This window comes from Sesamum indicum, linkage group LG11, assembly GCF_000512975.1.
Source record: "Sesamum indicum cultivar Zhongzhi No. 13 linkage group LG11, S_indicum_v1.0, whole genome shotgun sequence".
Classification (NCBI taxonomy): domain Eukaryota; kingdom Viridiplantae; phylum Streptophyta; class Magnoliopsida; order Lamiales; family Pedaliaceae; genus Sesamum; species Sesamum indicum.
In genome coordinates, this window is record NC_026155.1 from 9,359,122 (window position 1) to 9,377,458 (window position 18,337).

At 33.8% G+C, this 18,337-nt stretch overlaps 5 protein-coding genes across 6 annotated transcripts; 2 read left to right on the forward strand and 3 right to left on the reverse strand.

Annotated features, from left to right (window-relative positions):
- LOC105173701 (copper transporter 5.1-like) lies at positions 2,220 to 2,896 on the forward strand. The gene has a single exon (XM_011095558.2). The coding sequence runs from the start codon at positions 2,336 to 2,338 to the stop codon at positions 2,771 to 2,773; it is 438 nt and encodes a 145-aa protein (XP_011093860.1). The 5' UTR covers positions 2,220 to 2,335; the 3' UTR covers positions 2,774 to 2,896.
- LOC105173702 (protein LURP-one-related 6) lies at positions 4,159 to 5,541 on the reverse strand. The gene is made up of 3 exons (XM_011095559.2): positions 5,234 to 5,541; positions 4,797 to 5,042; positions 4,159 to 4,568 (listed from the first exon to the last, which is right to left on the reverse strand). Exons 1-3 carry the CDS (start codon positions 5,528 to 5,530, stop codon positions 4,425 to 4,427), a joined length of 687 nt encoding a protein of 228 aa, XP_011093861.2. The 5' UTR covers positions 5,531 to 5,541; the 3' UTR covers positions 4,159 to 4,424.
- Positions 10,111 to 12,531, reverse strand: LOC110012844 (ribosomal protein S1, mitochondrial-like). Of its 2 annotated transcripts, none has more exons than XR_002288064.1 (2): positions 11,738 to 12,531; positions 10,111 to 10,451 (listed from the first exon to the last, which is right to left on the reverse strand). XR_002288064.1 is itself a non-coding variant. In XM_020697952.1 (2 exons), exon 1 carries the CDS (start codon positions 12,436 to 12,438, stop codon positions 11,824 to 11,826), a length of 615 nt encoding a protein of 204 aa, XP_020553611.1. In that variant the 5' UTR covers positions 12,439 to 12,530; the 3' UTR covers positions 10,111 to 10,451; positions 11,791 to 11,823. The 2 variants fall into 2 exon arrangements, 1 of the variants encoding a protein (XP_020553611.1); XM_020697952.1 differs by having other exon boundaries at positions 11,791 to 12,530.
- On the forward strand, positions 13,924 to 14,752 carry LOC105173833 (Werner Syndrome-like exonuclease). Its single transcript, XM_011095713.2, has one exon. It carries the CDS (start codon positions 14,034 to 14,036, stop codon positions 14,724 to 14,726), a length of 693 nt encoding a protein of 230 aa, XP_011094015.1. The 5' UTR covers positions 13,924 to 14,033; the 3' UTR covers positions 14,727 to 14,752.
- On the reverse strand, positions 15,150 to 17,249 carry LOC105173703 (photosystem I chlorophyll a/b-binding protein 6, chloroplastic). Its single transcript, XM_011095560.2, has 5 exons — positions 17,094 to 17,249; positions 16,848 to 17,009; positions 16,639 to 16,676; positions 16,038 to 16,552; positions 15,150 to 15,567 (listed from the first exon to the last, which is right to left on the reverse strand). The coding sequence occupies exons 1-5, from the start codon at positions 17,138 to 17,140 to the stop codon at positions 15,550 to 15,552; spliced, it is 780 nt and encodes a 259-aa protein (XP_011093862.1). The 5' UTR covers positions 17,141 to 17,249; the 3' UTR covers positions 15,150 to 15,549.

Consider the following 18,337-nt stretch of genomic DNA (forward strand, 5'->3'; position numbering starts at 1 on the left):
ATATATACAAAAGGAGTAGTGAAGATTTATACTTTATTTTTGAAGGAGAGTTTGTTGAGGATTGTGATTCTAGTAACCAATTAGACCAGATTTGTGGGTGGGTTGATATGCATATTCTTGGAATAATCCTTTTTTTTTTTATTTTTTCTGTTGTGGTAATTCATATGTATTATAGAGGTATGGTAATTTTGATCTAATAATAATTTTTGAACTATTAAATTGAAAAGAATCTCATTTGTTGGGGATCTTATCCACTTTAAATTTAGTTTGTTTGTATCTAATTAAACAAATTTACCTATTCAAACTATTATTTTCAAGATTAGCATGGTGACTCAATTTGTATTTTTATTTTGAATCCCTATTTGTATAGGAGACTAGTGTTTGACTACAATTCAGCTATTTTGGCCAAATGCACTAATTTCTTATAATTTTGATTTTTTTCTTAATTGCGAGGAATAAATGAATGATTAGAAGTCTTGTTCATACTAATAATTCTTTGTCTGGAGGGTAAAATTGTGGTTTCATAACTAAAAGGTCGTAAGTTTTAATCCTACATATAGGTGTCGATTTACTTTTATAATAGTATGTATATGTTACTTCTTTGTTCAACCAGAAGCCGTTGACTTATTTAGAAATATTACCGTACTGCATACGGAATTAATTCGAAACTTATTATGCATTTATCTAAATAAATCCATCGTTCCAAAGTCTTATACGAACACGCTAATTCCATTTGTATGTATCTTAAATAAAAAAAATAAATTTATATTTAAGGAACATATTAATTAATAACAATGATTTTATTTGTTAATTAATTCGATATTAATTTTTTTTATAATTATTAAGCCATTGTATTGTAGTATTCTGCTAAATAGCAACTTGCTGCAATAGCGATTTTTGGGACTTTGATACTTCCGGACAAAGGAGTGGCTCTGCATTTTGCACGTTACAGTCTTATCCTTAATCATGTGTGTTGATTTAGGATAATTTGTTGGTGCTTAGTTCCCAACAAGGAAAAAAATTAAACATGTATAATTACATTTATACCTCTTGATTTATAATTTATTTACTTAAATTATTTTTATTTTTTAGATAATTACATATACACCCATCAAAATATTGTTATCATTTATACAAACCACTCCTTACTTTTTTTAAAAATTACACACACACACACCTAAAAATATTAGCATAATTACACAAACTACTCATATTTTTTGGCTGTCAGTGGTAGTTTCCATAATTATGCAAAAGAAAGGGTGGTTTGTATAAATAGATTGTAATCTAGGGGTGTAAATGTAATTATCCCACCAAATAAGCTTAGGTAAGTTTGAGCTTTTAAAAAACGTGACCTATAAAACAAGACAGAATAATAAAAAAAATGGGAAGATCTTGGCGATTGTTCTTTAGTGTTTAAATCAGTAATGTCATATAAAAACGATAATGAAGCTATCTCGTAAGAAAGTGATTGATAGTAAAATTGTATCTTGAGTATTACGATTCAATACTCATAAATTTTAGAGCTTTACAATTTACGTGAACTACATATCTAAAAATGATCGATTAGTCATCACTAGTCTATACTTATTTGGGTTTGCACCGAATAGAATACAACACAAATACTAAAGATACATATATAAACCTGTTTTCTGATTAAAAGAAAGAATTGGAGATGGTTATCGGGTTCTAATTACATAAATATTTCATGAATAACTCTATATTCTCAACCTCCTAAACTTAATTTTTATTTAGTAAATCAATGGTATTAATATCACTTTACGAACATCAATTAATAACAATAATAATTCTTAATGAACCATCGACAAATAATTTGACACTCCCAATCTATAATCAATCAAAATTACCACCAAAGTAAATAAAAATCGATATTTTAGTATAATGTAAACTCATATTTTCAATAATTTAAAATTTAAAAAGTATATATCTATGCTATATATAATTGAAGAGTGGAGAATTCAATGTTATAGTATTGCACAACCACTTTTTGGGAGGTTTTTTATCAATTTTTTTTTCTCTCTCCAATATTATGTTACTATTAACTATCTTCGCCTACTCATATTTACTTACAAATCCCATATTTAAATGAAAATGTTGTTGTTGTATATACTTTTAAGTATGTTTTGTATCCTTAAAGTTAAATAATAAAAATATATGAACAGTTTTATTGTAAAGAATTGTGCGCACACATAAAGCATCCTACATAAAAATATATCTACTTTACCCCTCTCTCTCTCTCTCTCCCTTCCCATTTCTGACTTTGAAACCACGCATCCCTTCCATCCATCCCACACCCTAATTCTCCTCTGAAGCAAAGATGATGCATACGACTCTTCACTGGAGCAACCAAGTTACCCTCCTGTTCGACTCATGGAACACCAAATCCTGGCCCACTTACGCCCTCGCCTTGCTCATCTGCTTCCTCGTCGCCGTATTCTACCAGCGCCTTGAAGCTATGCGCCTCCACCTCAAATCCGCCGCGAATCCATCTCCTCCTTCACTGAACACGCCGCTGATCGTCCCGAAACTCGGCCGGAATTGGAAGATCAGGCTTGGGTTAGCGGCGCTGTTCGGATTAAACTCGGGGATCGGGTACCTGATTATGCTGGCCATCATGTCGTACAACGGCGGGGTATTGTTGGCCGTAGTGTTGGGATTGACGGTTGGGTACTTTGTATTTAGGAGTGAGGATTTTAGCGAGGGCGAGGATTCTTTCGTCGCTGCTGAAACCAATAATTCATGTGCTTGTTCTTGATTCTCTCCTCTCCCACACTCTTTTTGCTCCCTTTACTTTTTTTGTCTTTCAAGATATCTTCGTATTGTAAGTTGTAACATACGGTTTGTATTTTCAATTTTAAGTTATATGTTTCATCGTCAATTTTAATTAATATAAAAAATATATTATATGTATAATTTTTCAAAATAAAATAATTAATAATTAATATGAAATATCATTATATGGTGCGGAGAAGGAAGACGTCGCCTCATTTCTTTCTTCATGGACTTGGGCTTATTGATTTTGTTAAACATTTTAAGGATTTTTATTTTTATAATTATCACTCCATCGAAATATTTATAAAAATTAATTACATTTAAACTCCTTTTGAAAAATATGAATTATATTTTCCACTAAAGAAGTTTTGAATTTATATTTATAACCCTTTCAAAATTTCATTATTTACACCTATCCTTATTTTATTAGGATTTGGACGAAAAATATTGATGTAAAAATAATTGAATAAATTTTTAATTTTATCCCTTATTCAATATTTTAATAATTTTGTATTTATAAAAGAAAAAATATAATAATATTAACATCACTCCATATATATATTATATTTATCTCTTTATAAGTACAAAAATATACATGAAAATATTAAATGATTGACAAAACAAAATTTTACATAATTTTTTTTTTTGCTTATGTCAATATTTTTCATTCAAACCCTAACAAAAAGAGGTAAACTGGGCCGTAAGTACGATTTTAATTTTTTTTCAAAAAATATATAATTTAACATTTTAAAAGAGGATTTAAATGTAATTAGTCGTATTTATAATTGTGCTCTCTGATATAAAATTCCACACTTTACTACGTACCCTAATCATTGAGAAAAAGTATGATTTATATATAGCAATGATTGGAGCAATCGTAGTTACTTGTTTCAAAGTTCAAACAAAAGAAGTGGTGGATCTTTAAAAATATATTTTTCCTTACTTTTCTTTTTAAAATTTTTGAACTAAGACAAATAATATCAATCATAATTCTTATATTTTTATTCATTATGAATAAATTTTTATTTATTCCATCAACTATATTCAAATCTCATTTATATGAGTATCTGTCTATTTATATAGTAATTTATAATTTATTATTTTTCTATAGACACAATAATTGTTGCTTTATTATGAAATTGCTGACATATTTGACAGGATTTTAATAGATAGACATATTATATAATTTAATTGGTCGTTTTTGTGCAAAAAAAAAAAATAATGATTCTATGTACGTATTTGAGAGTGGAATAAATGTATAATAATTGTAGTTCATGATATTAATTAATGCGTAAAAAATATAATTGACTTGATACATACGTGCACATGAAATAAAAGGGCGAAAGGAGAAGTGAGTTGCGTGGCTAAGTAAAATCAACTACCAGTTTATGTATATCCAAACATTGAACAAACAATAATATTACATATGTAATTACAATAGTATACAAACTTGTCCGAACATATTAAGAAACAAATCTTCACACCAATCAATTAATTCATACTCCAAAAGGAGATCAGAAAGGAACAAATGTAAGATTTCCTACTTATCTAGAATGTACAAAACAAATCCTAAATATATTTATTGCAATAACAAATAATCAATTATTTACATATATGATATGTGTTTCCTTCTGTCAGCATCGGGTTGTTCCATCATATAAATAGTCAAGAACAGCAATCACCCCGAAAACAAATGCTTGATCCATGCCAGCCTTTATTTCTACATGGTACAGATCCCTGCTCGCCATCACTCGCTCAATCTCTTTCTTGACACCAATCTGTTTCCCATAATAAGAATTTTGCAGCAATTAGAAATATGGATTCTGATCGCGCCAGACATGTATCTAAGCTTTTGTTCGTTTATATAGTGATATGTAATCATCGACAGGATACATATAATGATATATAATTATCGTTTTTTGAAAAAAATGAATTCAATGTAATCGTCGATGCATGATTGATCATAGTCATGATGTAAGAGGAGGGTGTGAAATGAATTGGTTTACCTGCGCTACTATGTCTCCCTTGGAGTTGACAATGCTGCAAGAACGTCCAGGGAAGTCGCCACGGACCTCAAAGTCTCCGTAAGTGCAGCAGTCCTTCGATTCAATGGAGATCCTGATTGGAATGTTCTTCAAGAAGCATGAGTAGTTGGGCTCTTTTAAGGTAAAGACAAGCTTGTGAGATCCTAAGAAGTCATATGTGAAGCCTTTCCATTGCCTTGTGATGCTTAGTGCTTCAATTATCGCTCCCTGACACGTACCACAAAATATTAATATCGGAAAACAAATTGGAATCATGTGAAAATCACATATGTTACTAAAATATTTTTTGGCACATTTTATTGCATAAATTTTACTATTCTTAAACTATTTGCAAATGTCTGAATATAAATAGTTGATGGACGGTTATTTATTGTTATACTAACGAAAATTAATTGTACCTTTCGCCTGATGAGAAGCAAAGCATTTCCCTCCCCATCCCTGAGAATCAGCTCTTCTTTCCTGCCAAGAACTCCACAGCCATCAACACTGAACACAACCCTTTGGCCGTAATCTGCCACCACGAAGCCACCGCCATTTGCCACGTTCGGCCGCCTCCTCACCGCGAGAACCACCTCAGAAGCTGAACAATACACTTTGCTCACGATTGGCATCATCGTCATGCCTAGTTTTGCACACATTTGTTGCTTTCCGGTCCTCGATATACACCTCGACAGAGATATCCCTTTGATTTCCATCGTAACATGTCCAATTTATAGACCACGTATGTTGTCGTAAAAGGAATCTTGCTTGTGGCTTGTGCTATGTGTTGAGAAATTCAAAAGGTTTGGCGAGGTTTTCTTTGACTATGTGCAGTGCAAGAACCTTTTTCAGTCAATGGGAATCAATGTGTATGCTTATGTGAGAAGAATGACTACTTTGAGAGCTTCTTGCTCATTCAATCTCATCAATTAATTTAAATATATTTTTAATTTTGAAAAAAAATATTTTTGGTCCTATATATTAGGACACTTTATAATTTAACCCATTTTTCTGAATTTTAGTTCTCACGTGACTTTTCTCCCTAATGAGAAGTCACAGGGCTGCTAGTTCAAATACGTGCTGGACTATCGGTCCCGTGACTTGTTCATTAATTATTGGATGGAAAAGTCATGTGAAAACTGAAAATGAGAAAATCTAACTTACAATATCTACAATATGAGAAAATCATAACAAATGAAATTATATTAAAAATAAAAGTCTAATTCATAAAATTAAAAATGCAATTTTCCCTCTCATTTTCACACAAAAGCTTATAATGATGAACACACATTTCCCACTGAAAAATGAAAACGAAAAGACAATCAATTTTGAGAGGTTTAAAAGCAATATTTTAAGGAGTTTGAGTGATTTTTGAAAATTGGGTACCTAATCATAGCTTTTTGGGGGAATATTTTGACGAAAAAAGTGTAGTGGAACTGTGGAAGAATGAAATTTCCTAAAGGGATTTAGACTTTGGCGTGGTCCTTTACATTCCGTAGCTTTGTTGATTGATTTGAGAAAATGCTCTCTCTCTCTCTCTCTCTCTCTATATATATATATATATATATACATGTGTATACATATGATTTTGAAGGGAAATAACGTCACGCCTCTCCTTAATACAACATTTGAATAATTAATTAGATGTTAAATAAGTTATAATGGAACATTTATGGCATGATAATCAATTTAGTACAGGAATTAATAGGAAAAAATGTAATCAAGCTCAATGTGATATTGTAAATAAGTAAATTATTTTTTATGAAAAAAATAACAATTTACTTCCCTATGTTTTCAAAAATACAGTAATTTATCCCCCTGTATTTTTCAAAATTAAGCAATTTACTTCTTTAGATAAAGAGGTAAATTGCTTCATCATAAAAAACATAGGGGAATAAATTGCTATTATTTTTTCGTAGGGGAATAATTGGGTTAAGGGTGAAGCGGGTATCTGCAAATATTGAAAATAAATACTTATTATCTTATAATAAGATGAAAAGGGTGTTTTTATTTTACTACTTTTGCTTTCCAACTGATTAAAATTAAGTTGATTCAAGTCAAAAGTTACCCAATCAAATTTTACTGTTTATTATAAAAATTAAGTTGTTTTTTCAAATACTTTGTTTAAGTTTTATTTTTCAAAAACGCCCAACTTTTATTATTCTTGAACTTACAACTTATTAACACCGTATAAATAGAAGCTATTGCAAACAAATAAACTTAATATCTTAGGAAGTAAACTTGTAGTGGCATTCGCCCACCAAGTAAGAAAGGTAATAAAAATCCAACTAACAAGATAATTTGATATTGATTGGACGAAAATGTTTCTAGAACTTTTTCATTTACCCACCTAGAATATGTTTATTTCAAAATTTCCCATGAACTTTTTAGTGATTTTCAACATTTTTCAAAATTGACATTTTGTTATAATTATTTGATGTAGGGATATTTAGAATCTCAATATCTGCAACTATATTTTACAGAGTAAAATATTTATTTAATTATATATATTATGCATATAATTTTATAAAAGCAAAATTATATGTTATTTAAAGTTATATATTTTATGTTCAATTACATGAATAAGTGTTTAAAATATATCATTAGTCGCAAAAATTTTTATGGGATCAAAGTTTAAATTTATGTTCAATTACATAAAATAATCCAAATAATTCATAGCAATTATACGTTACTAATAACTTCTTCATCCTTGTCAAGTATTGTAGGACAAATTTTTAATTTATTGTTGAACAAGTATTTAATAATAAACAAATAAAATAATATAACATTTTGTTAGTATTTATTCTATCAATATAAATTGATATATATATATATATATAGATAGATATTAAATTACTAAATAGAAGCGGATTTTGAGCCCGCCCCCGCATTCAATTTTTCTGGACCGAACCCGACCCATTACGGATGGACGGGTCTAATTGCCAATGATCTAGGAAACTGGATTTGGTATCCAAGTGGCGGTGTTTTGTTAGAAACATTCTAGGAAGAGAATCAATATGCAACTGAAGCAGTCACGTTTCAAGGCAGGAAAAAGGAGGTTTTTTTCCCCATCCAATGCTACACCCGTTAATTCTAATGGCAATCTAATAGTAGGACCAAAACTATTACAAAAGTATCAGCTTGAGAACTAATATCTTCAGACCCAAAAATTTGGGAACCACCAGTTGAACACTGTTGTACTGTACGATTTTGTTTTATCAATGAAACTTACATTTACCCAAAAAAAAAAAGACCCCTGCCCTCGCTGTGTTGGGAGATGACACGCCCTCCTTTGTAGTAGCAGCGACGAAGCTCTTCCTTTTTTTTAAAATATAAATTAAGTTTTAATTAATTCAATTAAAATAATAATATTTTATTATATAAATAATTAAATAATTATTATATAAAACAATATTTTATTATTAATAAGTTTTAATTAAATAATTATTATATAAGATAATATTTATTATTAATAAATTTTAATTGAATAATTATTGTATGGGTAATATTTTATTATTAATAAATATATAATATTATATATATTAGATGTGAGAGAATGGCAAAGATGTCAAAAAAGAGGTACTTGCATACTTAATTCGCAGTCAAAGCGCGTGTGGCCCAACTTCGGAGGGGTTTTCTTGAACTTTATTTTATATCACAAGTGGGAAATTGACTTTAATTTTCATAGAAGATTTTTTGAATATTTCTATTATCACAGGAGTCCCTAGATTTTTCCAATATAATTTCATACTAAATTGATAACTTGTATGTTATTCCCAATTTCCCATGATATATTACTAATATGTAATGAAATATCAACCTTTTAAATTCAAAATTGAAATAGTTTATATTTAATACACATTTATATATATGATGCACTTATAGTACTTAATCAAATGGATGTTCTTTGCGAGCTGGAAAATGTGAATAAAAATAATATTATTTTATCCGTGTTTTTCAATAATTTAAACACAATTCTATTAATTTTTTCAAAATTATATTGATCTTTTTCAATAATTTAAAATATATCCTCGCTTGAGGCATGCTTGTTCCAGGATCTTCAACTGTTTGCCCCTCAATGCTACTATGTAAATTGGTTGGGTTTTTCTTGGGAAAAGTTGAGAGCTTGGGCAGCAGCCCAGATAGCTTGTGCATAGTTGGCCCTGTTTTTAACTTTCTTTTTGGGGTGGGTTGGATTGGATTGTTGGTAGTGTTGTGGGGTTGATCTGTGCAGGGAAATGGAGTAATTGGTTGTCTTGTTGGAGGTCGTGGCTGGAACTGGGAGTGCTCTTAAGGGAATTTATGTTCCTGACAGTTGATGTATATCTTTTATAGAGGAATAAATGGGAAGAAGAATGTACTGTTCTTGGTTGATTGATCTGCTAATTGAGTAAAACATTTTTCCTCATCACGTCTTTTTTGGCTCATCTGTTAGATATATTTCTCTGTCTGTGTGTGTTTGTGCTTGAAGGTTTCATAGCCCTTATGAAAAGGGTGAGGTGGTTTTATGTAGTTAATAAAAGATGTCTCTGCAATTGTTATCCCTCCATGCTTCTTGCTCTGGAATTTCAGAATTACCATTAAACCAAGTGAAATGTAGGGCTCTTGGAGAATCCAATAACCTTTTTCGTTACATCATGTGCTTGTATGTACTGTTTGCCTTGAGCTATCAAAAGCAAAGAAGGTACATGTGGATAACTGCAAAACCTTCTTATTAAGCCAAGGAAACATGAAGAGTCAGTGTGCCACAATTGTACCTATTTGTGCTGATTTTGATTGGATGTCTAGGCTTATGTTCTTTTGTTTCTTGTGAATTGGCAGAAGGGCAGTCCCTTGAAGCTCTATACACGCTGGTCTTTAAGAAGGAAAAGCAGTATATGTAAAACTAGTTTATAACATAGTAGGCACCATTCAACTGCATCAAGTCCATGTTATTGTGTTATGGTACGAGAAACTTCACTTTGTCCTCCTCTGTTTCCCCTTGAACCTCTTTTCTATACTCAGTTCTTGTAATGGCTTGCTTTCCTTTTCTTTATCATCCATGCCATAACTAGCCTCCTGCTCTTCTACTACGATTTGTCCCTCTCTTTACTCTCGCCTTAGATGCCAATCTTTTTCAAATCACCGCAAAAACTCTGCAACAATATGCAGTATATTCTCGCTTAACCTGCCTTTCCTTAATATGCAGTATTTTTTTTTTTTTGGCAATTTTCTTGAAAAGAATATCATAAACCTATATGGATTATGAGAGCCCTGCTATGAATTTTCACTGTCTTTTCCAATCAATTCTGTGCGGTAACAATGAGAAGATATACCAATGCTATTACTTATATGTAGCATGTTCAACAAAATTAAAGCCAGTTCCAAAATGTCGGGCTTCAAATAAGCCTCAAACCTTTATCATGCTGTAGTATCTATAAAGGAAAAGAAAGAGAGTGAGAACCAATTGCCCATTCTCTAAAGCTGATGCTAGGAACTTAGCAGAACAGGCAGAAGCGAATCTACAAACACAACTAAAGCTACTTAATAGGGCCAACCAACAAAGTAAACAAAGATGAATTAAATGTGACGGACGGGCGGGTATATTTTCTGGAGCTTTCCTCCTGATCCATGCATTTCTTGGTTACAGCGGAATGCCTGTAGAAAGAAAAGCTAAATTAGGCGAACTTTGTCCCCAAGATAACTGGTGTAATACCTTTATATAGCAATCAAACATGCTTCCTATAATGAAATAAAATTCATCTGGAAAAATTAGGTGAGATAGTCTAAGCTGGTCCTGTTCCAAGATACTAAGTAAAGCACAAGGCCAACGGAAGACCATAATACAAGCTTCTACTATCACAACAGAATAAATGCATGCCCCACCATAACAATGTTAAAGGTAACTGCAATTTTCAGTCTCCCTGAGATAAAATGACAATGTCATATTACACGTCACATGGGATAATGCCAGGATAATTAATGATGACCCGAAGTATGTAAATAACAAAGTGAAACAAAGTAGGATGTAACACAGTTATCCAGACATATTTGACATCCATGATTCCATAGTATATTGAATACGATCCAGGGAGACAAAAAAAGCTTGGTGATGTAGAATGACCATAAGAAGTATCTAGTGGCATTTTCACCAAGGGAGACAAGCTCCATGCAGCCATCTATTATCATGTTGTAGATTAGAGATTGATAATAGGAAACATAAAAGGTGAAGTGATAATTTGATCCTCCAATCCTGAATTTGCATCAGAGCCATGAATATCATAGAGACAAGTGTCAAATAGCTCATAGAGATAGGGTCAGAGACTGCAACACATGGTTCTTAGTCTCTAGAGCAATTGCAGCATACTATTGGCCAGACAGTTAGCGGGGCAAATAAAGATAGTCAACTACTCTAGACTATGCTCATAATCTTCAGCAGATACCGAGCAAACTGAGATTCAGGAGACTCTCTCTGAGTTCACTTCAAGAACTCAGAAAAATCTCCACCAGCAATTACAGCATCTTCAGATTTCAAGAAGTCTACTCTTCTGAAGTTAGGTATTCTTCTCCTCAAAATAGCAAGAATTTTCCAGATGACTCTCAACATAGTTGTGCCTTATTAGTCTAAATGATCATCAAATAAATCCACCACATAGAGTTAATACAAGACATGCGACTTTTACCGGTTGTCACCAAACATTGCACGCTTCAAGAACAACTACAGAATAGAAGCGATGCGCTTTAGTTTCAAAATTTGTCATTTCCATCTTCTTAACATAATTCAGAGACCAATAAATATTGTGTGCGTACAAACACATTTCTATTTTCGATCAACTCAATCAAATAGCGCATGTCAATGAACTATCCAGTTCCGGCAAGAGCTAGTAATGAAGTCAATTTTGTAGATAACATAAGCTCAAATAGAAGAAAAAGAGAATACCCACTTTGAGCCCAAACAAAAACAACTCTAAGAGCAGAGGATTAAGTAAAACTCTACCGAAAACCACCCATCAGTACGATCAACAAACAATCATCCGGCTCTGGCAACCACAATATTCTTAGGGGTCACGCTCTCGATCATAAATCGGTCACTTGTAATCTTCCGATTGTAAGCCTGCCGAGATGGAAGAAACGCAAGGTAACCTGCAATCGCAATCGAATACCCTCCCCTCACTTTCTCCGCTACGAAACCTTTCACCTTCGCGTTGGCCCTCCACTTATTCTTCAGCTCCATCCACGCGCGGTGTTTTCTAAACCTCCGCGGGAGGAGGAGCGGCTGCTCACCTCCACCACCAACTTCAGTCTGCCCCACCATGTCATCGAACCGGGCAGCGGCCTGCTGCTTGATCCGAGAATCTCCGGTTACCAAATCAACGAAGCATCGCTGCAAGACGAGATTTTTCACCGGCGATTCTCGATTCGATGGGTTGAGGAACCCGACGCGGTTCGTGAGACGGGCAGGGCCCGCAATTTCTGGGGGCTTGATGAGCTCTTCCTGCGTGGCGATTCTGGGCCTGCCCACCCCTGCGTCTATGAGGTACATTTCTTCTCTCAAACGTACAACTTTGGCTTCCAAGGCGAGTCCGCTGCGTAGAAAAAAACTTGAATTGGATCTCGGGAATAGCCGACTCATGTACACGCTCATCTTGCCGAGTGTTGTTGATTTCTCCGGTGAGAACCGCTAGTTTGCCCACTGAGTGCTCTTGATCTTCAAAAGAGGGGTTTTGCAGAGATTTTAGGTTTTCTATGAATTGAAAGATGGGATAATTGGCATTCTACCCATGAGTTCTCGAAATTGACAATTGCACCCCGGACATGTTTTTAATTACCTCATATACTACCCCTGAGTTCTCGAAATTTGAATTATTTAGGTTTTCTATGAATTGAAAGATGGATTACCTCATATACTACCCCTGAGTTCTCGAAATTGACAATTGCACCCCGGACATGTTTTTAATTACCTCATATACTACCCCTGAGTTCTCGAAATTGACAATTGCACCCCGGACATGTTTTTAATTACCTCATATACTACCCCTGAGTTCTCGAAATTTGAATTATTTTTTATTAATAATATAATTATCCCTTGCCTTGAGCACTAGCTACTTCTTTTTTAAAAGATAAACATTAATGTGTGAGCATCAACATACATTACAAAAAAATATAATATTCAACTATGCTTAATTATTATAGTTAAAAATAAAATAGTTATAACAAATAATTATTTATCACAGTCATGCAATGGTTGTTAGTTGTGGTAATTACAAGAGAACTAAAATATTGACAAATATTTTTACCATGGCTCTTAGTCGTAACAAATAATTTTTTTTTAGTGAAAAATCTATATTTTTGCATTGATTTTATTAAATCATAGTTAATAAAAAATTCAAAAAAAATATAATTTTGATCTTGTTTCTTAAGGGCGATGGCAATTTTAGTTCAGCTCTAATTTAAAATAGTGAATGAGGACAGTAATTCTTAAAAGAATAATAATTTATAGACTAAATGCCCTAATTTTGCTAGAACTGCCCACATGATGCGTACCCGACCACATAAATTTGTGGATCTCTCTAAAATTCGACGAATTAGCTTACGTGGAAGTATCTTTTCAGTTGGTACTTACATGGCAAAGGTGATGTGTTTTAAAAGTCCACTTAAGCACCGACTGAAAAAATACTTCAGCATAAACTAATTCGTCGAATTTTGGAGAAATCGCCAAAATTATATGGTCATGTATGCATTATGTGCACAATTCCGACAAAATTAGGCATTTTGTTCTTAAATTGTCATTTTTTGAAAATTATTGTCCTGATTCACTATTTTGAATTGGACCTGAACTAAAATTGTCACCGCTCTTGAAAAGATGGACCAAAATTGTATTTTTACTTAAAAATTATTTACCATAATTTTTAATTTAAAACTATTAAATTATAATCAATAATATATATTTTTTTTGCTAGAGGTAAAACTAAGGATGAACGCCATCTCAAGTCCCTATTCGATCAAATCATTTTGACAACGTTCCATGAAAAGTTGTCATCTCTTTGACATCTCTGATACGTGATGTGGGAACAGTCAGAACTTTCCCAGAAGAGTTCTAGTCCGACTAAACATACACTACCACCCTTTCTTCAATCTTCTTTATATATATATATATATGTATATGTACACACACGTCCACATATCCTACCACCCTTTCTTCAGATCTAACAACACGATTCTCAGCCCTTCCACACGAACATGAGTCGTAGCAACTACTCCGCCTCAAACTACTCAATCATTCCTCTGCGCCGTACTATCTCAGCACATCAGCCAAATGCGAATCGCGATCTTCCCAATTTCTACTCTGTCATTTTCCATGATGAAGTCATTCATGTCACCGTCGCCAAAAAAGCTGCTCATGTCAATCAATGGATATCCCGCATTTGTCGTGTGCACTGCCGATGTCCTCATTGCAAACTTATTGTCGGTCTTGACACCGAGTGGCGTCCCAGTTTTGTCCGCGGTCAGGAACATGACGTCGCTATTCTTCAAATCTGTGTGGGCCAACAGTGCCTCATTTACCAACTTCTCCACACTGACTGCATTCCAGCCTCTCTCCACGAGTTCTTGGCTGATCCTCAGCATACATTCTATGGCGTTGGTGTTAGAGAAGACGTCAGGAAACTGTTCCGTTCTCATGGCTTGGCTGTGAAAAATATTACAGATCTAAATGAACTTATCAACGGAGAGGACGAAGATGAGTACAAGCCCATCGGATTGAAGAAAATGGCTTCGACAGTTCTTGGGAAGGAGATGATGAAGCCGTTGCGGGTTACGCTCAGCAAGTGGCATTCTCTTAATCTTAGTTTCGCTCAGATTGAATATGCTGCCATTGATGCCTTTGTTTCCTTCCAAATTGCGGTGTCATTGTGCTCATCAACTGTCAATTGAAAGAATTATAAGTTTTAAGAAACATTAGCGTGAGGATTGTGGTTTTTTTATTTTACATGTAGTTTGATGGTAACAGGTTTTGGTTAGCGTTAATGATGATGGATGGACAATTTTCCTGAAATTTTCAGGTTTAATATAAGATTCCTTGTCAAAAACTCCTTACATATGTAAATCAAATGATATGACGAAAAATTAAGACAGTTTGGGTGGAACAATAAACATAGATCCTACATTTTTTTAAACTTTGGTTGTTTTGTATGTTTCGCTGTCGTGTCTTGATGGTTTCAGGTTTGTGTGATGAAAATCCTGCAATTTGTGTCAAACGTCTGTTTTTGAGGTAGAAAGAGATTTACCTTGTCAGAGGCAGAAGACTTTTGTAAGTGTAAATCATGGCTAGATATCATTCTGCATAATCCCAGAATCTCAATGTCAATGTATTTATACTACAATGTGAATGAAGTGATGCTCATGCAATAATTAGTTTGGCAAGAACAAAAGAACATATACTTCCGAGTTGAATAGTGAGGCCTGATCTCCTATGTATACTATGATATTGAATCATCAGTCTGCGCTGGTTTTCTGAAATGGAGTCTTTCATCTTACATCGAAGATGATCATGTTAATGTCAGCATGTATGATAATGTCTGAACAATGGCATAAAACAAGTGTGATATAGAAGAATTCAGAGATTTTTCTTGCTCTTTCATATGTACATCAGACTGCTTCCGAGGAGAAGGTACAAGGAATTTTTGTCTCAACCAATCCAATAATTTTAGCTTTACCACTTCGGCCATTCCTCATTCCCGTCTAGAGACTGTCAGCGTTACTGCGATGTGAAAGCCTGAGAAACAACGCAGAACATTTCATCAATCCTTTCATCTTAGTTTTCATCCTTATGAAACAGGGAAAAGTATTATTTTAGTTCGTTAAATATGCTTAATTTTAATTTTAGTTCGATAACTATGTACATTTTTGTTTAGGTCCAGTAACTTATAAATTGCGTACTTTTAGTCGTCTGACGGATTTTCGGATAATTTTACCCCTATGAGTGCATATGGACTAAAACTACCTTTCAAAAGTTGCATAGGGGTAAAATTGTTCGAAAATTTACCAGACGACTAAAAGTAAGCAATTTCATAAGTTATTGGACCTAAACAAAAATGGACATAATTATCGAATTAAAATTAAAATTAGACATACTTAACATATTAAAATAATACTTTTCCCTTATGAAAATCAAGAAACATGTTCGGAGTTAAGTTGACGTTTTTTTATTAAACAGACACGATCTCATAGGTTAAAGAGTTGTACCGAAAAAATGTTGCAGTGGCCAGGATCTGCAATGTGCGCCATCAAATTCTCGATGGGGCCTTGTCCCGTGTATACGGCTTGGAAGCAAAAACCAATGAAAGCTAGCATAGCAAGTCTACCATTCTTGATCTCTTTAGTCCTCAACACCATAACCGGCTCAGGCGACCCTCTGCCCCACATGAAGGGATCAAACCACAGTCCCCCAGGGTATCCTACATCAGGCTTCGGCTTCTTCCTATTTGGAAACGTGGGCTCAATGTCAACGCAACCGGGATTAATCATATCGGCCCATCTCCGCCCCTCAACCCACCCCATCAGGCCTAACTGCACCACGAATAACGTTGTTGGATCTGCAAAGTACTCTCTTGCACCAGCATCATACCACGAGAAGTTCTCGATGAATCCAAGGCTTTCTAGCCATTCCGGGATTAGAATTCCAGCAACAGCAAGCATTGCCCACCGAGCGTGCATCAGTTCAGCTTGTGCAAACCATTTTAGGAGTTCCGGGTCGGACCCTATGCATTGATTCTTTTGGTTAGTTATGAATGATCATGAATAAGTTCAGTGTCTCCTAATTAGGCTATTGCATGAATTACATTACCCAATCCAAGTGGATCAAAGCCAAAATCTCCAGGAAGACTGCAACAATTGAAAAGATTGATTTAATATTCTGATGTAAAGTAACAAAGGAATTTAAGGCAGAAGCAGTGTGTATTTTCTATTCCGAAATCCTATTACATCTTCTGTTTCACTTACTACATACACATTGACGTGTATAAAGATTCAACAATTAATGAGTTGTATATTTACCTGCCATCAAGCCATTCAGGGGGTGAACTACCAGGGAACCATAGCGGCCGGTCGGGAGGAAGTGGCTCGCAGACGCTGGACGGGCCTTTTGTAGCATTCAGACAACCTCGCTTAGGCAAACATGTAGCAATCTTTCCTGGGACAGACTTTCTTGGTAATTCCCTGGCAAGTAGAGGAAGTAAACCATTAACATGATGAATTGAGATTTGAGAAACCTGATGGAATACAATGTAATAACTCTGTGACCTGTTCGGCAAGGCTGAGAATGCAGATGCAGCAACGGCTAAAGCCATGGATGAATGAGGATTTGGACAACCTTTGGAGTTTGCTTATTTTGCAAGGTGGTAAGAGCCAAGCAATGGCTTATCCGGGAAGGGAGTGGATGGAATCATGAAACCTGTGTATGGTTGAATGAAATGGGCCAATGGGATTTCAATCTGGCACGTGTTTGGATATGGAGATCTAGTTTGAAGCTAGTGTATTGGGCCTAGAATAGTGGATTGTATTTGTATTTTGAGTTTGAGGTGATCCACTTCAACATCTCAAATGTATAGTATTTTTTTTCAAAATTTAAACTATAGTCATTTAGGTTATAAAAGTAATTTCATAGTCCAAGATTGTGGACATGAATTCCACATACGTAGTGATTCGATTTTTTTCCAATAAGTGTTTTTTGACAAGTCTTTTTTATATAGAAAAATTGTAATTTTTAGTCATATAATTTAGCGGGGTGTCATTTTTAGGTCTGCATAAGTTGAATTTTGTAATTCGATTAAATTATGATAATTTTAGTCATTTTTTATCGAAATTCCAAAATTAATTGTCATAGATCATATGCAATTTTTCGGCTAATTTGATGGGAAAATGACTAAAATTGTTAAAATTTTAAAATTACAAACATCAATTGAACCAAAAAATACCACCCCTAATTTATAGGACTAAGATTGCATTTTTTTTTTATGTTAAAAAATATATATTTGGTAAAAGAAATATTTCAGAACGTGTTTCAAAAAAACTTCCAATAATCTACAGTAACGTAGGAAATACATTTTGGAGAAGTCACATGATGTGTATCCGAATGTAAGCGCAAAGATCTAATCCAAATGAGAAACATATACTTAGATAGGTTGAGAATCTTGTAACATAACTTACAAGATAATAAATTGTAAAAAATACACGAAAAAACTCTACTTATAATCCTCGATACTTAAATCAACAATGTCGTAAACAAAGGAATATAAGGGTCATAAGAATGTTTAGGGTGTCAAATGTTGTACTAAGGGCATGGAGTGTTAGTATCGATAAATATCTTGAGTTGTATGATTCAATGTGGAACATTAATTCAGAAATGACCAGTGGTGATCATGAGTCCGCAGATACTTGAGGTTCAAATCAGATTGGGATTGAGTCGGTACAACCCAAATATAAAATAGTAGGTCTTGGCATGTTTTATGAATTAAATCATTTGAACTAACTAAACAATGTAATTG